Genomic DNA, 21,410 nt, shown 5'->3' on the forward strand with positions numbered 1-21,410 from the left:
AACCAAGTATAATTGATTCTTGTAAATTAAAACTGTCAATTAAACCCCGTCGATACAAATTTCTCTTGTGAGCCAGTGAAACAAGTTGGATACTATAGCAGTTCTTTGTTTGTTCACTTCGATACTTCGTTGAATATTGATGACTTCAGTATATCTAGTTGAGCCCGGATACAGTACTGTCATTCTGTTACTTTCCTTCATTTCCCTTACCCACATTTCCTTTATCCTGAACCAATCCTGTCTCTCCTAATACTCCTCTTAGTACTTGTAATCCTAATCCTTACCCCTCCCCCACTCCTTAACACAAGCAATAGACCCTATGACTGGAGCTACAGACGTTAAGTTAAGGCACTTGGTCTCACTTATCTCAACACAGCATCCTGTTTGTACCTGCCAGGTGTTTAATGACACACCTGTCCGGATGTTAATTAATGTGTTTACAAAAATGACGGGCGAGGATTTTTAAACTGGCAGTAAAGAATTTTTAATTCGTTAGATTTTGTTAATACTCGACTCTGATTATTTTGTAACATCATTGTGCACTGCTAGCGACCTACCTTGTCTTCACGTTGCATTTGTGCTGAGAACATAATAATTTTTATCTTGTGAATTATTTGTATACTAAAGATACACCTTTGTGACGTTTATGTAAATGATGGATTGAAACAGAAATTGTAGACAAACCTGAAAAAGTCCTAAATCGACCTTCACCTGGGAGACGATTACTCCACATCGTAACGCTTGGAGGACCGATGGCATTCCGAGGTAGACAAGCGCCAACGCCGGAAAGACGCTGTTGCCGCCCCTCCCGCAGTAGATGTAGTTCTCCACACGTGCAATATCTGTGGACGACACTGCCGGTCCCGTATCGGCCTCTTTAGTCACCTCAGAGCTCACCAACGAAGGTGACATCCTTAATAACTCACATCATTGTATCATAGCTGGATGATCGTGACAGCAATGTAGTGAGTCACGCGTGTCAAAAAATGTTAACAGGAAGATTTATCACGTAATATTTCAACAGTTTTCATCAACACTAAACATAAACTTTCTTCTAGGTAAAGGTTATTATTCACACTATATTGTTCTTATAATATTGTATTCATAATTGAAGCTAAATACCTCGTTACAAATATATTTAAAAAATCCTTTTGTGTCCAAACTTTATCTTCCAACGTGTGACTGTGACTGAGGGAAGGTCATGATGAAGGGGATCACGTTTATGTGAGGTCACCAAATGTTCTCAAAAAATAATCACGTTTTCTTTTCTTTTGTAATTGGTGGATGTGGGACAGTAGAAACAGACCAATCAGTGAACACCATCGTAACTCTAGAAACAGACCAATCAATGAACACCATTGCCCCGTGACTCTAGAAACAGACCAATCAGTGAACACCATTGCCCCGTGACTGTAGTGACTGTAGAAACGGACCAATCAGTGAACACCATTGCCCCGTGACTGTAGAAACGGACCAATCAGTGAACACCATTGCCCCCCCATATATACATGGACTCCTATGGTGGATCTCAGTTCTTAACTATACCTTGCCCTAAATCTCCCTGTTCACTTCAGAGCTACGGCTTTCTTATCTCGGTGTTCTGACTGACTGGATCTCAGTGTTGGGGTTGGTATGGTTAGTAGCATGCAATTGGAGGACAACACTCAGTAGGGAAACTACCCACACCTACGCTGCCAATCATCTTACAGTACGGGTCGCCGCCGAGTGTATCCTCACACCTGAAACACAAAAAAATGATAAAAACGAACGACAAAATATTTAACGCAAAAGTTTTACAAATAAAGTTCAAAAGAGTAAATTACATTGTATAAAAGGTTACGAATCTATTATATATCTCTACACTTCTACCAGTCTTGTGTGAAGAGGATGAAAACTTAAAAGAAAATGCTAAGATAATTAATGTAATTTATTGATTCAAAGACAGTCCCTCACCTCAAACGGTACGTGTTATTTATCTGTTAATACAATGGTGTCATGATCGTTGGTGATTTAACACACCCTAATACTACTTCGGGGGAGGCAGGGGGGGGTAGGGTTACATCAGCGTTAGGTTAAATTAAGTAGAGTTAGGTTAGATTAAGTGTTAGGTTAAGCTAGCATTAGAGAATTTAGTTCTTATGTGAAGAAGAAATGACAAATATAACTCTAGAAATTAATCTAGAATAAACAGAACAACATAGAAATTAATCTAGAATAAACAGAACAACATAGAAATTAATCTAGAATAAACAGAACAACATAGAAATTAATCTAGAATAAACAGAACAACATAGAAATTAATCTAGAATAAACAGAACAACATAGAAATTAATCTAGAATAAACAGAACAACATAGAAATTAATCTAGAATAAACAGAACAACATAGAAATTAATCTAGAATAAACAGAACAACATAGAATTTCTCCCACAGTCAGCGAATGGAAAAACAGAGGAAGACACTGACCCATGACAAGACAACTTACGATGTTTCAGTGATCCTAAGGTCAGCGCCACATGTCCTGCGCACACACTGGTTAGGAGGCTGCCACGATGCTCCTACTTGATATATCTTGCCTGCTTCATGACACCACGCCCGTTTATCTGAAGGAGAAGCCACAGATTGACGACCCTCCTCTGGGCATTAAAGCTGGAGTGAGTGAGTAGTAGTAAGAGGAGGAAAAGTAGGAGTAGGAGGAAGGGAAGTAATGGGAGTAGGAGTAGGTGGAGACGCTAGTGATATAGATAGGCAAACACATAAGAAATCGTCGCGTGTGAGTCAATGGGGAGAGACAAGGAACTCTGGAACTACTGTAATGAACGGAATGCATGGAGAGAAAAATATAGAACTTACAGGTGTGGATGGAGAGAACATAGGAGTGGAGGGAGAGAACATGTAGGTGTGGAGGGAGAGAACATAGGAGTGGAGGGAGAGAACATAGGAGTGGATGGAGAGAACATAGGAGTGGAGGGAGAGAACATAGGAGTGGAGGGAGAGAACATAGGAGTGGATGGAGAGAACATGGATGGAGAGGGGGGAACCCTTAGAGGTGGAGGGGAGAGAAGTGTGGATGGAGAGGGAGCATGGGGTGGAGGGGGAGGAGGGAGTGGGGGGGAGAGAACATAGGAGGGAGGGAGAGAACATATAGATAGGAGTAGGGTAGATGGAGAGAACATAGAGAGAGGGAGGGTGGAGAGAAATATGGGGAGTAGAGGGAGAGAAATGGGGAGTAGAGGGAGAGTAATATGGAGGGAGAGAGCTTATAGTGATGGAGAGAAACATATAGAGAACATAGTAGAGGGAGAGAACATGGGGTGGAGGGAGAGGAGGAGGAGAGGGAGCATGGGAGTGAGTGGAGGGAGACATAGAGTGGAGGGGGAGAGAACATGGGGAGGGAGAGAAACATAGGGATAGGAGGGGGAGGGAGAGAACATAATATAGAGACATGGGAGTGGAGGAGAGAACATAGGAGTGGAGGGAGAGAACATAGTAGTGGGGGAGAGAACATGGGAGTGGAGGGAGAGAACATGGGAGTGGAGGGAGAGAACATAGTGAAGTAGAGGGGAGAGAACATAGGAGTGGAGGGAGAGAACATGGGAGTGGAGGGAGAGAACATGAGGGAGAGAGTAGAGGTGGAGGAGAGAACATGGGAGTAGATGGAGAGAACATAGTGGAGGGAGAGAACATAGGAGGAGGGAGAGAACATAGGAGTGGAGGGAGGAAGAGAACATAGGAGTGGAGGGAGAGGAGACATAGGGTGGAGGGAGAGAACATGGGGTAGGAGAGAACATAGGAGTGGGGAGAGAGAAATGGGGGTGGGGGGAGAGGAGACACAGGGTGGAGGGGGAGAGAACATAGGAGTGGGGGAGAGAACATAGGAGTAGATGGAGAGAACTTGGGGTGGAGGGAGAGTGGGGAGTGGGGGGAGAGAACATAGGGTAGATGGAGAGAACATGGGGTGGAGGAGAGAACATGGGGAGAGAGAACATAGGAGGAGAGAGGGCTTATAGGGTATGGGGAGATGGGAGAGAACATAGAGGTGGAGGAGAGAACATAGGAGTGGAGGGAGAGAACATAGGAGTAGATGGAGAGAGAACATAGGAGTGGGGGAGAGAACATAGGAACAGATGGAGAGGAACATAGGGAGTAGGGGAGAGAACATAGGAGGGAGGGAGAGAACAACATGGGGAGAGAGGGGAGAGAGAGGGAGAGAACAGTAGAGGGAGTGGGGGAAGAATATAGATGGAGACATGGGGAGTGGAGGAGAGAAATATAGGAGTAGATGGGAGAGAATATAGGGAGGGAGGGGGAGAGAACATAGGAGTAGATGGAGAGAACATAGGAGGGAGGGGAGAGGCATAGGAGTAGATGGGAGAGAGAATAGGAGTAGAGGGAGAGAATATAGGGGGAGTAGATGGAGAGAACATAGGAGTGGAGGGGGAGAGAACATAGGGAGATGGAGAGAACATAGGGAGAGATGGAGAGGAGACATAGGAGGATGGAGAGAATATAGGAGGGAGGGAGAGGGAGAAGATAGGGAGTCTGGATAGGGAGCTATAGAGGGAGAGAACAGGGAGGAGGAGAGAGAGACATAGTAGGTGGAGGGGGAGAGAACATAGGAGGAGGAGAGAACATAGGAGGAGAGGGAGAAATATAGGAGTAGAGAGAACATAGGGAGGTAGATGGAGAGGAACATAGAATTGGAGGAGAGAACATAGATGGAGAGAGAACATATAGGAGTGGAGGGAGAGAACATAGGAGTGGATGGAGAGAGAGAGGGTGGAGGGGAGTAGGAGACATAGAGGGAGAGAAATATAGAGGTAGAGGGAGAGGGGAGGGATGGAGAAGAACATAGGAGTGGAGGGAGAGAACATGGGGTGGATGGAGAAGCATAGGGAGAACATGGGAGGAGAGAACATAGGGGGAGGGGAGAGAACATAGGAGTAGGGAGAGAACATGGGAGTGGGGGGGAGGGAGAGAATATGGGAGGGAGGGGAGATCAGTAGAGGGAGAGAAATATAGGAGGAGGGAGGAGAGAAATAGGGGAGTGGAGGGAGAGAGAACATAGGAGTGGAGGAGAGGAGTGGGGAGAGAACATAGGAGTGGAGGGGAGAGAACATAGGGTGGAGGGAGAGAACATAGGAGTAGATGGAGAGAATATAGAGTAGAGGGAGAGAAATATAGGGAGTAGATGGAGAGAAATATAGGAGGGAGGAGAGGAAGAGTAGGAGAGATGGAGAGAAATATAGGAGTGGAGGGAGAGAATATAGGAAAGAGATGGAGAGAATATAGGAGGGAGGAGAGAAATATAGGAGTAGATGGAGAGAAATATAGGAGTAGAGGGAGAGAAACATAGGAGTAGATGGAGAGAACATAGGAGGAGGAGAGAACATAGGAGTAGATGGAGAGAAATATAGTATATAAGAGAACATAGGAGAGATGGAGAGAATACAGGGAGTGAGGAGAGAACATAGGAGTAGGAGGAGAGAAATATAGGAGTGGGAGGAGAGAAATATAGGAGGGGATGGAGAGAACAGGGAGGGGAGGGAGAGAATATAGAGGGAAGGGAGAGAACATAGGAGTAGAGGGAGAGAAATATAGGGAGTAGAGATGGAGAGAACAGGGAGTGAGGGGAGAGAAATATAGGGAGTAGATGGAGAGAACATAGGGAGGAGGGAGAGAAATATAGGAGTGGATGGAGAAATATAGGAGGGAGGGAGAGAACATAGGGAGGGATGGAGAGAAATATAGGGAGTAGAGGGAGAGAAATATAGGGAGGGATGGAGAGAAATATAGGAGTGGAGGGAGAGAACATAGGAGGATGGAGAGAACATAGGAGAGAGGGGGGTAGGGTCATAGGAGTAGAGGGAGAGAAATATAGAGAGGGAGAGAAACATAGGAGAGAGGGAGAAACATAGAGAGAGGGAGAGACTGGTAGAGGGAGGGAGAGGAAACATAGAGTGGAGGGAGAGAACATAGGAGTGGAGGGAGAGAACATAAGAGTAGAGGGAGAGAACATAGGAGTGGAGGGAGAGAACATAGGAGTGGAGGGAGAGAACATAGGAGTGGAGGGAGAGAACATAGGAGTGGAGGGAGAGACAAGGAGAAGCAAAACTTAGTAAGACTCATAAATGAAAAATAATGGCCATAAAATTCATCTTAATATTAATAAAATTGAAAATAATAATTACAGTAAAAATAATGGTCATATTTATCACAATAACATTAACAAATACAGCTTTCGATCTAAAATGAAATACCGTTAATGTCCGTTTAAAGTACACTCATTTAGCGTACACTTATTTAACATACACCCGTTTAACGTACACTTGGTTTTCAGGAAGGCGTCATTTACGTTAAGCAGACACTGGTTGTATGTCTAGACTGTATAGGATACGACCATTACCATAATAACAAAGACGACTTACATGAACAGTCCACCAGGGAGATGGTCAGTAGGAGGGCGAGAAGTATCACTTTTGTTGTCATGGCGAGAGAGAGGAGTGGTGTCCCCGGTCTTGTTTGGACAGATGCTGAGGAGACGCTTGTTCTTCCACACTTCACAGCTCCTGTCTGCTGCTCGAGGTGGTAAGATACTTCTAATGTACTCTCATAACCCCCTCCACTCTTCGACCTCCAGGTATATAAACCCCCCATCCTGGACCCCTACCGAGATAAACCATCCTGACCCCCTTCCTCACGAGATAAACCCCCCATCTCCCCCCTCTCCCCACCGAGATTAACTCCCATCCTGCCCCTCTCAGTCGTTAAATTTATTGAAACCACTGACACTCTCATCACTGATTCTCTATCTTCACTACTTTCCCTTGACACCCTCGACTTAAATATGTATAATAAGGTTTACAGTAACTCGTATTTTGGAGCCAACTGCCAGATGTCGCTATTGTTTCTGAGGTTGATGATACAGCAGTAGGTACAGTGTTCGAAATGCGGGTGGGATGGGGGTGGTCTACTACAACTTTGTTCCTATATATAGAGTTAAACCTTTACCGTAAGTTCTCGCGGTGACTTATATACGCTTGGATATAGCAAGATGTTATCTATAAGAGACGAAGTGGGGAGAATGTGGTTGCCTCAAATGGTGTGTCGGTTAAAGCTCAGGTGTTGATAACAATTCTAACTTGACGCTCCACATTTCAATTGCTCTGGCTGCATCTGTCAGTGAAAATGATTGGTGTGTTTTCAAGTGTTTCTGCAATTGTAAGAGAACATCGTTTGTAGCATCAATGTCATGACAGTAGCAGAACTTACCTCATTGATTGTCTAGTTATTTACAGATACCCTGTATTAAACGTGGATTACTTCTGTTTTCCTTTTATTTTCAATTAAACGGAGATTTTGTTATTTTACAACTTTTAATTAAACTATAAACACCAATAATACTAACATTGTTGACCATATAATCTGAATGAGAGAAACTCGTTTAAACTCACTAAACTGTACTGTACAAGTTCCTGGAAAGTGTTGGAAAAAGTACAACTTTTAATTCCGTACAAAGACTGAGGCGGCCCAAGGTGTGTGCAATGGTGCCGAAAATAAAAGTAAAATGTCCGATCATTGTATTTTCAGCTTCCTAATTAGGGTCTCACAGAGAACGTGCAACAAAGTCCTAATTAGTGAAAAATGCACAGTAGGGGGGAAGTCGAGACAAGGGGGAGGGAGAGGAGAGGTCGACGGCAACTCACCTGCCACCGTGCGATACGCATCCCAGAATACAGCAGTGAGTTATAAATAATATATACTGGGTTATGCAGTGTGTAAGAGAGAGAGTTAGTAATATGATTAAATAAATAAATAAATAGCAGGGGCAGATTCGGGAGGGAGCGGGGGGGGGGGACCTGGGGGTCCGGACCCTCTCATTTTCATCAGAAAATTTCAATACTTTTTCTTAAATGCCTTATTGTACTCAGGCGTTTTTGTTTATTAAAAAGTATTTACTATTGATCTCAGAATGTCTCTTAATATCTAGTGCACATATCCTGAAAATGCCCATGATATTGGTCAAATTTAAAAATCAATCCGGGGGAGGCTGCCCAAAATCTGGTGGCCTCGCTGTGCTCGCCATGTTCCCCAACCCACACCTTATTGATATTCCTGGATCCACCCCTGGATAGAAACAAGTCACACAATTCTGTGCACAGTGGACAGGACGCTGGCATATCCTATTTTTGTAATCCTGTGCAGTGTTTGCTCACCAACATATGTATGGCGTCCCTGCTAATTATATTCAGGACGTAAACATGTTTTTTTTTAGAAAGTTTTAACATTTACAGCTTAAAGGATATACGAAAGTGGTGAAATGAGGCAAAAATCTTTAAAAAACTATACTTACCTACAGTACCTACCTGATTTACCTAATGGATAAATGGCCAACCCAACAGGCTATTTTGAAGCCCAGTACAGTTTTTGCTTTTCTATAAATGTTCCTCTATTCTGTTCAAAAGGTGTTTTAACATATAACTACAGTGTGTGTGTGGGTGTGTGTAGTAGTTGGACAGAGCCTGTTGATACTGTGTCTGTATCCTATAGTCATGTGAAGTTGTAAGCTTAATGTTTATCTATCCCGTTAATACCGGAGCCTACTGTAGTTTCGCCAAAAATCGGGCATCAAAGCCAACCAAAAACAAGATTTTACACCACAAACGCAGCATCTACAGCGAGCAAGAGATGGATTTTCATACAGTATAAAAATCTGGTTCAGAGACTGTAGATATTGCATACAAAACCTCTCGCCGCGGAGGCATATACAGTATACACTAGTACAGTGTGAGTCTCACTCTTGACCTTCTGTAGTAAAGTAGAATTTCTGTTTCAGTGCTTTAGAGACTATGTTGTTATCCCCACTCACTGTGTCAACCAATCAACAATGTATCAGCTTACAAGCTGGAGTGCCAAGAGGATTTCTGTGATGTTTGTTAGTGTTACCGCTGTACCACCACCTTTATTTTGGCTTTCAATTAGTCTTAGCTTGCTGGTCCTATCAAGATCTTCATGCAGTTATCCTGTTTTTAGCATACTTGAGTTCCACTATTAACTATACACAGGTCATTTGTAGTAAATTCTATATCTTTTTATTTATCAAATGTGACTTCATAGGAGTTTAGTTCTACTGTATTCAGATTACAGGATCTCAAAGATTTTATCCTTAAAGAAATTTGGGTAAAGAATTTTTCATCTTGGTGAAGATTATGGTTGAATTTAGCCTCAGTGTTAAAGAAGCTCTGACACTGATACACAAGATTCAAAACGTGACCAGAATGCACAACAAATATGAGAGCCAAAAGTACTGGTATAATTCATATATGAGGAAAAATAGGAGATACAAACAATAAATTTGTATTTCACATTTATTTTGAAGGTAGAGTATTTACCCAGGGCATACACATGCCCTGGCATGGTAATTCTGAGATACTGAGGTTGAAAGAATGATGGGAAAGAGAACGAGGGCAACTGTGAGGAGAGAGAGTAAAAGAAAGCTTGCTAGAGAGAGAGAGAGATGGTAGAGAATCATGGGAGAGGTTTGAGTACTGAAGGGAAAGAAAAATAAACAACAGCCCTAACTAAAGAGTGGTATGTGAGAGGATGATGCCAGGGGGATGATGAATGAAGGGTCATGTGAAGGATGGGTGATGAGGACTTGGGGAGGAAAATGATTATGAGGGTATGTCAAAAGATAACCTGTAAGACTGTGAAGAGGGGGTGAATACCAAGGTGTGTATGGGTTATAACTTAAAGAGGAACTGGGGAGGGTGGAGGAACAAAACAAGAGAAAGACATACCAAAGCCAAAGAAATGTATATCTTGTTAAGTCACTTTCATTGTACCCTTTTAGAAAACTGAGATATGTGAAGGAGGGAGAACAGAGTAATGAGACACTGACATGATTCTATATAAATTATACAAATAGTAATGAAATTCACTGCTGCCAACTCAAACTGAATTTGGCACCATTACATTTAGGATATTTTAATGAATGGGAAAACAACAGCAGTGTAGAATTCAATAAATAAACAATTATAGAATCAATATGACTTGTAATTTACCATAGAAATTTCTCACATTCCATAATAAACCTGCCTTCCAGTGGTAGTGAACTGATAGGCAACCTGATCAGAAGTTTTCCAGAACTGACTTTAGGGAAAGATGAATATACAGTACAGATGATTCATAATCCCTATAATGTGGAAAAGGAGATAATGTAATGAAGCTTAATAAACACAGTGCTATACATAATTAGCTATGAACAGGAGACGAAAATATCTGGAATACAATATATACAGGGTATATCCAAACCTACTCACACTCTAAAATTTACATAATATGTACAATAATAGAATTTTAAAACTGGTACAGTTTGTATAATTTACTCCAGTTGGACCATCCATAATTATAGTTTTTGGTCTATCACCATCCAGTAAATTTACATAAGCAATTTAAAACCGGAACAAAGTCCTTCCATCCAAATTTTATCAGCTCCTAAGTTACCTAACTTAATCCTGTTCCATTTAAAATCTGTAACTCATATGAACCACTTCTTCAAGTATGCTAAAAAAAATTTAACTGTTAATTTTCCATAACTGATACAAAAAGATCCTTTACTGCAGAGTATGTCAAGGTAACTGTGCGCACACATTAATTAGTTTAATTCATTATTTAAATAAGAGTTATATTTACTGCCATTCACATAATAAAACTCCTATAGGAGATGCATTCATCTACTCTGCTGACCATACAGCCCACAAATATATCTACACATGACCTATCTGGGCTCAGCATAGGGAGGATAACATAAAACTGCTGTCTGACTATCCTGTAATGATCACTATTAGAATTTATTTGTTGTCATAATAACTGTGTGTACTGCCCAGAGAACTTGCACTAGCTGCTTCAACTGATGTAATAGTGTACTGTACACTCTAAGACCAAGTTACAAAAATACCATGGGAGTATGGGGAATATGGATCCAAGAGTCAGATAGACAATTCAGAGTTACCACCCCTATCGGAGCTGCTTAACCTGGACGCCTCATCCACAGCAAAACTGTTCAGAACCTCAGTATCTTACACAGGTACACAGCAGATCTCATGCAACCAAACAATGATCACTGACAAAAATCAGTATATTAAAGTGACACGTCATAACTTTAGTTCAGCAGAAATCACCTTAAAAATGCAGATATCGGACACCAGCTCATAATATATTTCCACACAGCAAATTTTGAACATAAGTTGTTTGTACATTCAATTTCATCATCAAAACAATGACAAATCTTTTGGACATATGTTCTCCCCAATGTGACTTTATTATGGAAACAATAAATGTCACATTTGTTTCATTCAGCTGCCAAAGTGAGCCTGAAAATAAAGCAGCCACCTTGTTTACTCGCCCAATGATTTGTGCGAATAATCCCCTCATAAACAACAGATGTCCAAGCACAATACTTGATGAGATGCTCAAATGCTCCTCATGAACCCTCTTTGCCACAATAATATATACTGAAAGTCTTACTATCTTTGATTGCATTTTTTCCTACCATTAATGATCAACACAAAACAATATTTATCGGCATGACCAGCATTACCCATACAGTAATTCGATTAATTTTCATCATAGATTTGTTTTTAATTGTACAGAGTATTCCATTTCTTTTTCTTCTTAAAAGTCACCATCGTTTATCATTAATACAGACTAAGATGGACCGACCACTCCAGGTGTAGGCTCTCCCGCAACCCCATTAAACACTATAAAAGTGAGTGGTATCTCATTAATCTTTATCAGTTCCTTGATAATGAACCTACAGGGGTATGAACATTTTGAGGTTATGCCCGAATCCTGAAACATTATTTGATGCAAAGACAACACTGGAGTGAACACCTATGTATAGTGAGAAGTTAGTCCCTTCCAGTAGGTACTGTACTATGAATGATAAGAAAAGAATGTACTTGGGATGGTATTTACAATGTTAAAATTGGAGGTATTATGAATAATAAATACAGTGTCAGCACTGACCACTGACAATAGTTGCCTTCATCATATACTAGCAGTTCTGGTTACCCAATAACCTACAAGCCATAATGTTTACTTTTACCAGTTCAAGTAACGTTTCAGAATTTGAGATTATGCACTCCAGACTAGAGAATACAAGTTCAGGACAAAACACAACCAAATTGCTAGTTGTAAACTTAACAAATGACTGCACCATTAGTCACATACACAACCATAATAAGCTTTTTAAATTACAATAATGTACAAATGCCAACTATCAACATAATGGAATGTTTGGTTTCACCATGAAAGAAAGTGTATGTCTTATATACTTATAATATACAAATAACAATAAAGATCAACATTAAGAAAGAAATTTATTGAGCACATTAACAGTAAATTTTCATATGGAATGCATAACTAAATAAAATACAGCACATAAATCATAAGATATTATCTGGAGAACAATAACATCTGTCAATGGCCACAATTGCAAGATCTTATACGTATTTTAAAAGTTTTCAGAACTTGATGTAAGTTCTCATTGTGAATACAGTATCTTTAATGGTTGAATTTTACTTCACAATCCTGTCTGATTATGAACAGAATGCTTCATCAGCCATCCATATATAAGTTGTGCAACTGTGCTCATCAGGTTGTCTGAGGAACAAGGAGGTATGTGCGTTTTCTGATATTCCCTTAGTTCCTGAACAGTAAGAGATATTACATATGTAAGAATTGAACATTTCATATTATCTGGGAACACTCAGAGGTGTCACATCTGGAGATAGTCTGGTTAATATCATAAGAGGTTCTTGCATGCAAAAGGAAAACGCTTCCAAACAAAACTGTCTTGTAATCTTATACGTACAGGGATTCTTGATGGTCACTTGAATATTCAGAGTACTGTACACATAAAATATTCTGGTAGCCACAAGTTGTTGTTATGCATATGATGCTCACTACTTATATTACTGAGTAGTTCTCAATATTGATTTTATGGTATAGGAATATTCAAATTCAAATATTAAAGATCTTGTTAACCGCTATGTCAGAGTATAACTCCATGAACACACCATCATTTTCGATCCACTAAAACTTTCAGAGATTATATACTGTATCTCACGTATAATTATGTATTCACCAGTCACGAGGAGAACTTTGTCCCACTGACTCTATATTAGGGTTAGGGCTGTTTCCTGCCCCAACGCAGGTGTTGTCTGGTAGAATCACAGGAGCTACTGCCTTCACACTGATGGCATCTCCGTCCTCTTCGGAGTCCGAGGTATCACTGTCGTGGGATGGACCTGCACCATTCTGAAACAAGACAAAGCATATGTCAATCTTCATCACTAAAATTAATGGAATCAAACTTCCAAGAATTAGCCAATAAACAAGTGATACTGTACAGTACTGCATCACAGTTATTATGCTACATGCAAACTAAATTCTAGTTGTATTCCACTGGAACATACTGCCACTGCTTCAGTTAACTGTACTTTCTGCCTCACATCCTGAAAGAATTATTGTACAGTCACAAACAGTAATTGCTACTCCCCCTAGCAGCCGGAGCCATGGTAAGTGAAGTCCGGGCGATCGGGCAAACCCTTCTCTCTCTCCCCCTCCTCTGTTTAAAGTCTAAACGCTGCTCGGTAGTTTTGGAATTACTTATCGTGGTTGGCTCTTTCTACTAAGGGGCGGAGGGGTAGCAATTACTACTTCTGACAATACAGAATACAATAAATCTCTAATACCGAACACTCTTGGGTTAAAGTAGGTGCTCTCCTGAGAGATGCTCGGGGTCTGGCCTGTTACTCACCTCGCCACACGAGAGATAATTGTACATAATGAGTCATAGCAAGCTTGCTATTTGAGATAAAAAGGTGGGATATGTTGCATTAACAATGTAAATAAATTATCTACAAACAGTTTTATGTGAGTAATCATGATAAATAATTAAATCTATACGTAGGTAAGCGCAAGTACAAGGCATCAAGAGGCACCACACTATCACCACATGGTGCAATCTTCTTGCACTTTTTATGTTCCCCCCCCCCCCCCCCCGCCAGCAACACAAGGCATGGTTCAAAACTCTCACAACACTGTTATGAAAAAATTAAATCATTGTGATGAATGAGGAATTAGCACAAGCTGTGAGAAATGTGGGTCAAGGTTATGTCCTAATTTGTTGAAACACAAAAGGAGACTGGTGCGGTGACCTAACCTTGGAGGGCAGTCTACATAGTTGCCAGATCGCGCCAAAGTTGTCAAATGTGCATCTTGTGAACCTAGTGTTCATACGCAAACATAAAATTATTTATTTTAAATTTTATTTCATATGCAAATTTGCATATGAAAACCCGAGTGATAATTTATATCATAGGCAATTTTGTGTACTGTATATGAAAACCCCAAGAGAGTTAATACAGAAGCTTCTTTCAAACCAGTACCAACTGTTTAGTGTCTGAGGCAAACTCTCCTGTACAGTGAATCATCAGTAAATTTGATAGTTTCTTACCATTAGCCTAGATGGATAGCGGCCAACTCCTTCATGAATTATTGCTCTTCGGCCATAATACACTCCTCTGACAGAAGGCCCTGGCTCATCTTCTGACACGCCTCCCTCACTACTCTGTGTACTCTGTGTAGATCGTGTCATACACACAGGACGATGGTTCTTACTTCTTGGTACGGGACGACGCATGAAACTATAAAGAAAATGTAAATAAACATAAACAAAATATGTACAATACATTGTCAACAGTTCCGGCAACAACTGTTCACATTACGGTGACTCTCCAGCCATCTTGCAAAAATCAATTTAATACTATAGTTCTTTAGTATAGCCTGTACAGTATTAGCAATATATTTGAGCCACCCATACTTAATGACATATTAACTTTTAACTGTATAAAAGCATGATAAAGCTTGAGTACAACCCATTTATATGTATGTGTAACTCATGAGTCTACTGCATCACCCTTGGTCTCACTATTATGTTCTCTTATCAGAGGAATAAACACCTTTTTCACTTAACCCTTGCAAGTCCTTCCCACTACACTGAAGGACTGATCAGAATCAATAGCAATCAAATGCATTCTGATGTGATGTCCCCTTTCCACAGCAATAGCCAAATATTTGTACTTATTTTACTTACCATCTTCGCTTTATGACTTGATAATTGCCATCTAGTGACCCATCATCACAGTCATCGTCATCTTCTTCTTCTTCTGATGCAGAAACTTCATGACCAACAGAATCATGACTAGAGTCTAGTTCACTGGAGGCAACCATGTCAGAATTTCGGTTAAGAATGTCTTGATCAATACTGGAGTGTCTCTCCTCTTCATCTGCTTCATTTGTGGTATTTGAGGACTGGCTCTGTGACATCCCCTCTAACTTTGGTTGCTTAATATCCATCGGTGTTGATTCAGAAAACTCATTTTCTGGAATAGGCTGATCAAATCTCATTAGAGGTCCATGTCTGACTCTGTAACCATTTGGTAAGGCTTTTTTATCTGCAAGGACTCTTTCAATTGCATCCCACTTATCACCAAGCTGGTGAAGAATATCTACATCATCCTCATTGTTGTTAAGAATTTTAAGAGTTTCCTCAATAGTGAATTCTTGTCGGCCCTCACTGAGTCTAGCTACAACCGGATCAGCTATTGGGAAGTTTTTGTTAGAATCATTGGAGTCTGTTGAAATGAAGCGTCGATACTGTTGTCTGGGGCAGTGCTCACAACACGGACTCTGTTCTGGGATTGTGTTGCCATTAGGACTGGTTTCAAGAGCAGTGTGGCCACAGGGCGGGTTACTACCTCCACTTGTATCAGTCTCTTCCTGTTGAAGAGGAAGGGTGGAGGGTTTGTTTGGCCCTGGAGTCTTTACAGGAGATGTATCTGTTTCACTCATGTCCATGTGGTCTGTCTGGGTTCCTGAGTCTACCAGTATAGGAACTCTTTCTTGACTTGGACTTAAACTGTAACCCTGTGAAAGTAAGACTTGTATCAAATATCTGTTTTGACCCAATTTATTTTAGGGCAATATGTCAAATATCATAATGCTTACATACATACTGTATACAATTATATTTTAAAATTAGGTAAAATTTACTGACACATTCATGAATATACAATGACCCATATGAATATACAGTACTGTACTGTACCTGTAGTATCACACTTATACAATACAGTATTTCTAAATATTGATACATCATAGTTACAAAAAATAACATAAAACTGTACATTTGTAAAGTCAATATACCGTACTAACCCTTCTGTCTGGCACAACACAATGCTTGGGACTAGTTGCAGAGCTTACATATGCAACAACACCCCCATGACTCTTGTTGCGCTGATGACGGGAACGCCGTCGACTTGACCCCGATCCTCCACGAACAAAGTCAGGTTCTTGTTGACCTGACTCTGTTGCTAATCCTCCAGTTTGAGATGGAGATGATATTTTGGTATGATTTTGAGAAACTTGGAGGGAGACTGGGCGAGTTGTGGAAAGTGGTAAGTTATTTGTTCCTATTTCTGTGTACAAGGGTTTTTTCGATCGATTCTGTTGGGAAAGTTTGGTCATGTTATTAAAATACAAATTACATAGCTACTTGTACTGTATATGAAACTAACTTCAGGTCTGCAACGCTTGATGATCTGACATAAATTATCTACTGCATAAGTTCTTTTATCAAGAGTCTTCCTGTTCTCCTTTTCATTTCTTGTTTTCTTTCTCCTACTTTGCCAGTTACATCAGCTTCGAAAGTTAAATACACTAATACTGTATATTTGTTCAATACTAACCATGGCATTAAGATATTTAAATATAAATCTGTACACAACAGTCTGAGCCAAAAGTTTAGTCACTAAAGGGCTAATGTCCTAACATTTACCGTAGAGGATATTGTTTCACCCCCTCCATACTGTAGCTCCGTCCACCATAAATTGAGCTGTACATCTGGCAGTGAAAAAAGGCAGGGCTTTGACAAGGCGAGCATATTTCACTGGCATCAGTTACCATCTGGATAACAATAACTTTCTTTTATCCTCTTCACCACTAATTGTTTTGTTAAGAGTAAAGATGATCTCAGTCAAGGTGTGGATTAAGAAACGGATGTCATACAGACAGTAATAGAACAGTTCTCCCTCTACTCTACTGAAGAAGCTAAAATATCTGTATATGAACCCTCCACCCACATTGCCAAGATGGTTAAAATCACACTTACCGACGATAACTTGGAAGGAGAGGGTACACCAGGTAGAGCCTCTGGACTAGTTGGGTTAGAGGAGGTAAGCTGACTTCCTTTACGTGCCTGGAGACGCTCTTGGGCCTTAATCAATGGTCGTACTATCCTTCGTTTACCTTTGTGGATCTGATTAGCGTGTTCCCGCCTGGAAGAGGACCTACAGCTTTATACTAACTGCTAAGCTTTCATATCTAACTCTTAAAATATTCATCAGCCATATAATCTAAAGACCAACTAATAAACCTGTTATTTTAGTCATGAAAATACTTTATAGTCTATAACACTGTTGCAAAATAATATTCCATACATATACTTTTACACCCATGTTCAATTATTTTACCATCCACAGCCCCAGTAAGTTATCAATATGCACATTAAATAGTTCCACTTGATATATGACTACAGTACTAACTTTAATGATGTCTTCTATGATCAAGGACCTCACTGAGTTTTATATTTATCTTTTTATATGGCCCATGTACTTTATAATCTTCATGTGATAAGTACTTACTTCAGTAATTCCTTTTCCCGTTGTTCAAGTTGTAACATTGCTGCCGATAATTCGAGATATAAATCGTTAGCAATTACCAGCTTCCGTTCCCAGTGTTCACGGATATCCTGCAAACACGAGAGAAATATGTTGAAGTTAAGAATACTGTTTTAGTACTACAGTTGAATCTCATTAATCCAGACTTCCTTGAACTGGAAAATCCTGTGGTTAAGATAGATACTCTCGGGAAATAATGCATGATCGTGTTGAGAGAGTGATGTCACCGCATTATAGTACTGGATTGTGTTAGGAAAATTAGGAACTCAAAGTAAATGTTCAGGAAATATAATAAATTACAAAAACTTGATTGACACACTTTAAATGTAATAAAGACATACAGTAAAGGTAAAGAATGCTGTATTATTGAGATAGAATATGGGAATACAGTCCTGAGTACATACAAAGTGTCTTATGCCCAATAGTTTTTAAAGAACACCCAAACCGGACCTCATAACTGTCACGGTTTTATGAAGTTGGAACAAAATAATGGCTGATAAATGTTGAAATGAAATAGTATGATTATTCCAACCTGTGCGTGCTTGAGTTCATCGTGACGCCGTTTTACTAAGTCCTCTTCAATACGCGGAATGTGTGACCCTCGAGAATTCATTGACGCCATCTGTTGCCTAATTTCTGCTTTCCACGACATCTGAAGAAGAAATATTTTATGAACTAACATATATACCATAAATCTTCATACTACTGACTCCTACCTAAACTGTTATATACACACTTAAAAAAATGACACATCTTAAGAAAATTCAGTATAAATTTTTCTATCTTTCTTTCATCGCCTAATGTCTTTTACTCCTTTTATATGGTGCTTCATCATCATCACCAACTGTAAGCTTACTGGGTAGTCAGTGAACAGGAACATTTGGCTTCTACTAAAAGTTTAAATTGTGTCACAGATTAAAAACATTTACAAATATATTACAGTATTGTACATTTACTGAATAAGATGTTATACTGTACAGCACTGTAATAATAGAAGGTAAAAAATGGAGAGGGTTTACAATGATGGATGTACAATTATATCGTAACTTTTTAACCACAACGACCGGTGATGACTGTTGTGATGAAGCATAATTGCCTTAATTGGGAATGGGGGTAATATTAAGAGTTGTATTAATTAGTGTCTGCAATTAAATTTGTATTAATTATTAAAGTTATTGTATTTCTAAATTTATGAACAAAAAGGGTCACATGGATTTCTGGTTGAATAGCTGATGTTAGCTATACAATTTTGGTCATAAATTTCTATGGTTGTATATGTATGTATATATTTAGCTTTGGTTAATACAGTATTGTTGCATTTCTGTTGTCAATACATTGTTTGATTGTGGGATATGAAATTTTGTTTTTATCATGCGAAATCATGATATTTGTAATTAAGGGGAATTCATACGTGGCACAACATTGTCAAGTCGTTTTGTGTGTGTTTGGACCGACGACAGTTCGTTCGCTCAGAGACGCCATACAGGCCACTCACTATCTTGATCACCACCCACTGCCATCAACAACCACCCTGGAGCGATTCATCAGGGAGTATAATGTAGTACAGGTTCTTATTTGTTTCAAGTATTTATAGCCCCCTAGATTCCACAACTTACTTGAATAGCTGTCAACTTAATGTTTTTTTCATCTTGTCATAGAAATCTTTATTCCGCGGCTCATGAAACAACAGTAAATATAACAGCACAGTACTATACTTGATGAAAGGAAAATGCTCACCTGAGTTTTAAAATATGTTTCTGGAGGTGTACTGCGAATCTCTACTGCTGCAATATCAAGATGCATTAAGATGTACTTAAAAGATGGTCTGTTTCTGGGTTTACTGTTCCAGCACATCTGAACAATTAATCTGAAGCCATCAGGGCAAGTGGTGGGGATGGGGAGATGTAGAGAGTTGGACCCCACACCGTAGATGATGGCTGAGTTGTCCACATCCCGGTAAGGAATCTCACAAGTCAACAGCTCCCATAACACTACACCAAAAGACCTATAAGAAATAAGAACATATATTTAGCAATTCGATAAAAAAAATTCCACATGATGTTAAATGCAAATAAATTCCCATTTTTTTTTTATATTGTATCTATAATTATGCACAAACTTGCATACAGGACAACAGGTACGTACTATATATGAATGCTTTACTGATTAGGGTACTGCAGCCTCTCACATTATCTCTCTGTCATTAAACATATGACAATTTATGAACATATGATTTATATGTCTCACAAAGATATCTAATACCTGTACTGTACAATACTGTATTATGAATACATATACAGTGTATAAATTGCTTTATCAGTGGCATTTGATTGTTTTTCATGAATCACATGTGTTCATTACACCTTATTATAAGGTATGTGATTACAGAACTTACCAAATGTCAACTTTTTCATTACAAGGTTCATTTCGAATAACTTCCGGTGCCATCCATGCCAATGTTCCAGCAAAACTCATTCTTGTGCTGACATCATTCCACTCTCGGCATGTTCCAAAATCACTTATTTTAACCTCTTGGTTACTTCCAATGAGTACACTGTAAAGTGGAGAAAAACTATACATTAAGCAGAATACAGAAAGCATTATTTCTTGTAATATAGAGTACAGTATACTACTGTATATATACAGTACTGTATATTGTCTTTATTCAATAAATCCCTGATTCCATTTTTTTTAAATAACACTAAAATATTGGGCACCATAAATAAACTTCTTCAAATCATAAAATACTGTACATCACACAGCTGTGCTAAAAAACCTTAGCCTATTGTTGTAGATCATGGTTATATTGGTGTGTAGCTGCCTTAAAATATAGTAAAGAAAAGCCTTACATGACCAAGAGAGCCTCTGTAACGAGGAGACTTGGCCCAAGTAACCCATGCAGTGGGTTGTGAATGCAGATCATTTTCCACCACCATGGCATTTCATGATTACAGTATGTATTCATATATTGTATTGTATATCACTTTAATTAAATCTAGATTAAACTCCTATAGGGTTAAAAAAGGTAAACAAGAATTTAAGGTAAATCTTACTTGGGGCTTTTGAGATCCCTGTGAATGATCTTGTGCTGATGTAAGTAGTTCATTCCTGAAGCAATCTCCTTGGCCCAGTTAGCAACTCTCTCTGGAGGGATGTCACGTCCATCTTTGAGGAGATTGTAGAGTGGACCATAGGGGCAATACTCCATCACAATGCAGTAGCAGGGGGCAGCTGTACATACTCCCCTGAGAAAATGTATTAAAATAAATTGGATGCACTGAACACACCATACAATTATTTCATTCTTCAAGATGTGCCATGTTTTATTCGGTGTGATGGCATACCTGAAGTCAAGAAACATTTGGAAGTCATGGTTACATCTATAGGCTGTACTGTGTAAGTGAGCAAGCATGTACACCACTATGCTTGATCACTATGTACTACTGGGTATACCTAAACACCTGTCAGTATACTGCAGCTCTTTTATTCTTACTATTTCAATTGACATAACTTGAGAAATCTAGGCCTGTACAGTACATGAAATTACTTTACTTTTAATAAAACAATAAGTGCAGTTTTGTCAAGTGGTAATACTGAGATAACA

At 39.5% G+C, this 21,410-nt stretch overlaps 2 protein-coding genes across 2 annotated transcripts in view; both read right to left on the minus strand.

The window, feature by feature from the left end:
* Positions 1-1,082: 1,082 nt before the first annotated feature.
* Positions 1,083-6,656, minus strand: LOC121853120. The gene is made up of 3 exons (XM_042347062.1): positions 6,428-6,656; positions 2,485-2,602; positions 1,083-1,739 (listed from the first exon to the last, which is right to left on the minus strand). The coding sequence occupies exons 1-3, from the start codon at positions 6,654-6,656 to the stop codon at positions 1,637-1,639; spliced, it is 450 nt and encodes a 149-aa protein (XP_042202996.1). The 3' UTR covers positions 1,083-1,636.
* Positions 6,657-9,353: 2,697 nt separating this feature from the next.
* LOC121853209 (mitogen-activated protein kinase kinase kinase 13-like) overlaps positions 9,354-21,410 on the minus strand; it is a gene marked incomplete in the record, with an annotated part of 88,891 nt that continues 76,834 nt past the window's right edge. Inside the window, 10 exon segments of the mRNA XM_042347200.1 lie at positions 9,354-13,322; positions 14,524-14,713; positions 15,163-15,995; positions 16,284-16,574; positions 17,239-17,404; positions 17,771-17,877; positions 18,339-18,458; positions 19,544-19,811; positions 20,202-20,360; positions 20,860-21,051. Of these exon segments, the coding sequence (XP_042203134.1) occupies positions 13,146-13,322; positions 14,524-14,713; positions 15,163-15,995; positions 16,284-16,574; positions 17,239-17,404; positions 17,771-17,877; positions 18,339-18,458; positions 19,544-19,811; positions 20,202-20,360; positions 20,860-21,051 (2,503 nt within the window).

The sequence above is a fragment of the Homarus americanus genome, unplaced genomic scaffold, assembly GCF_018991925.1.
Source record: "Homarus americanus isolate GMGI-L3 unplaced genomic scaffold, GMGI_Hamer_2.0 scaffold32871, whole genome shotgun sequence".
Taxonomy (NCBI): domain Eukaryota; kingdom Metazoa; phylum Arthropoda; class Malacostraca; order Decapoda; family Nephropidae; genus Homarus; species Homarus americanus.

Bases quoted from the DNA above. Each gene is read 5' to 3' on its own strand.
- LOC121853120 (XM_042347062.1), bottom strand. From the start codon at position 6,656: ATGGGGGGTTTATATACCTGGAGGTCGAAGAGTGGAGGGGGTTATGAG. The intron at 2,603-6,427 runs GTAAGTCGTCTT...CTTCTCCTTCAG, and splicing joins CTCCCTGGTGGACTGTTCAT to ATAAACGGGCGTGGTGTCAT. The intron at 1,740-2,484 runs GTAAGTTGTCTT...TTTGTGTTTCAG, and splicing joins CTTAGGATCACTGAAACATC to GTGTGAGGATACACTCGGCG.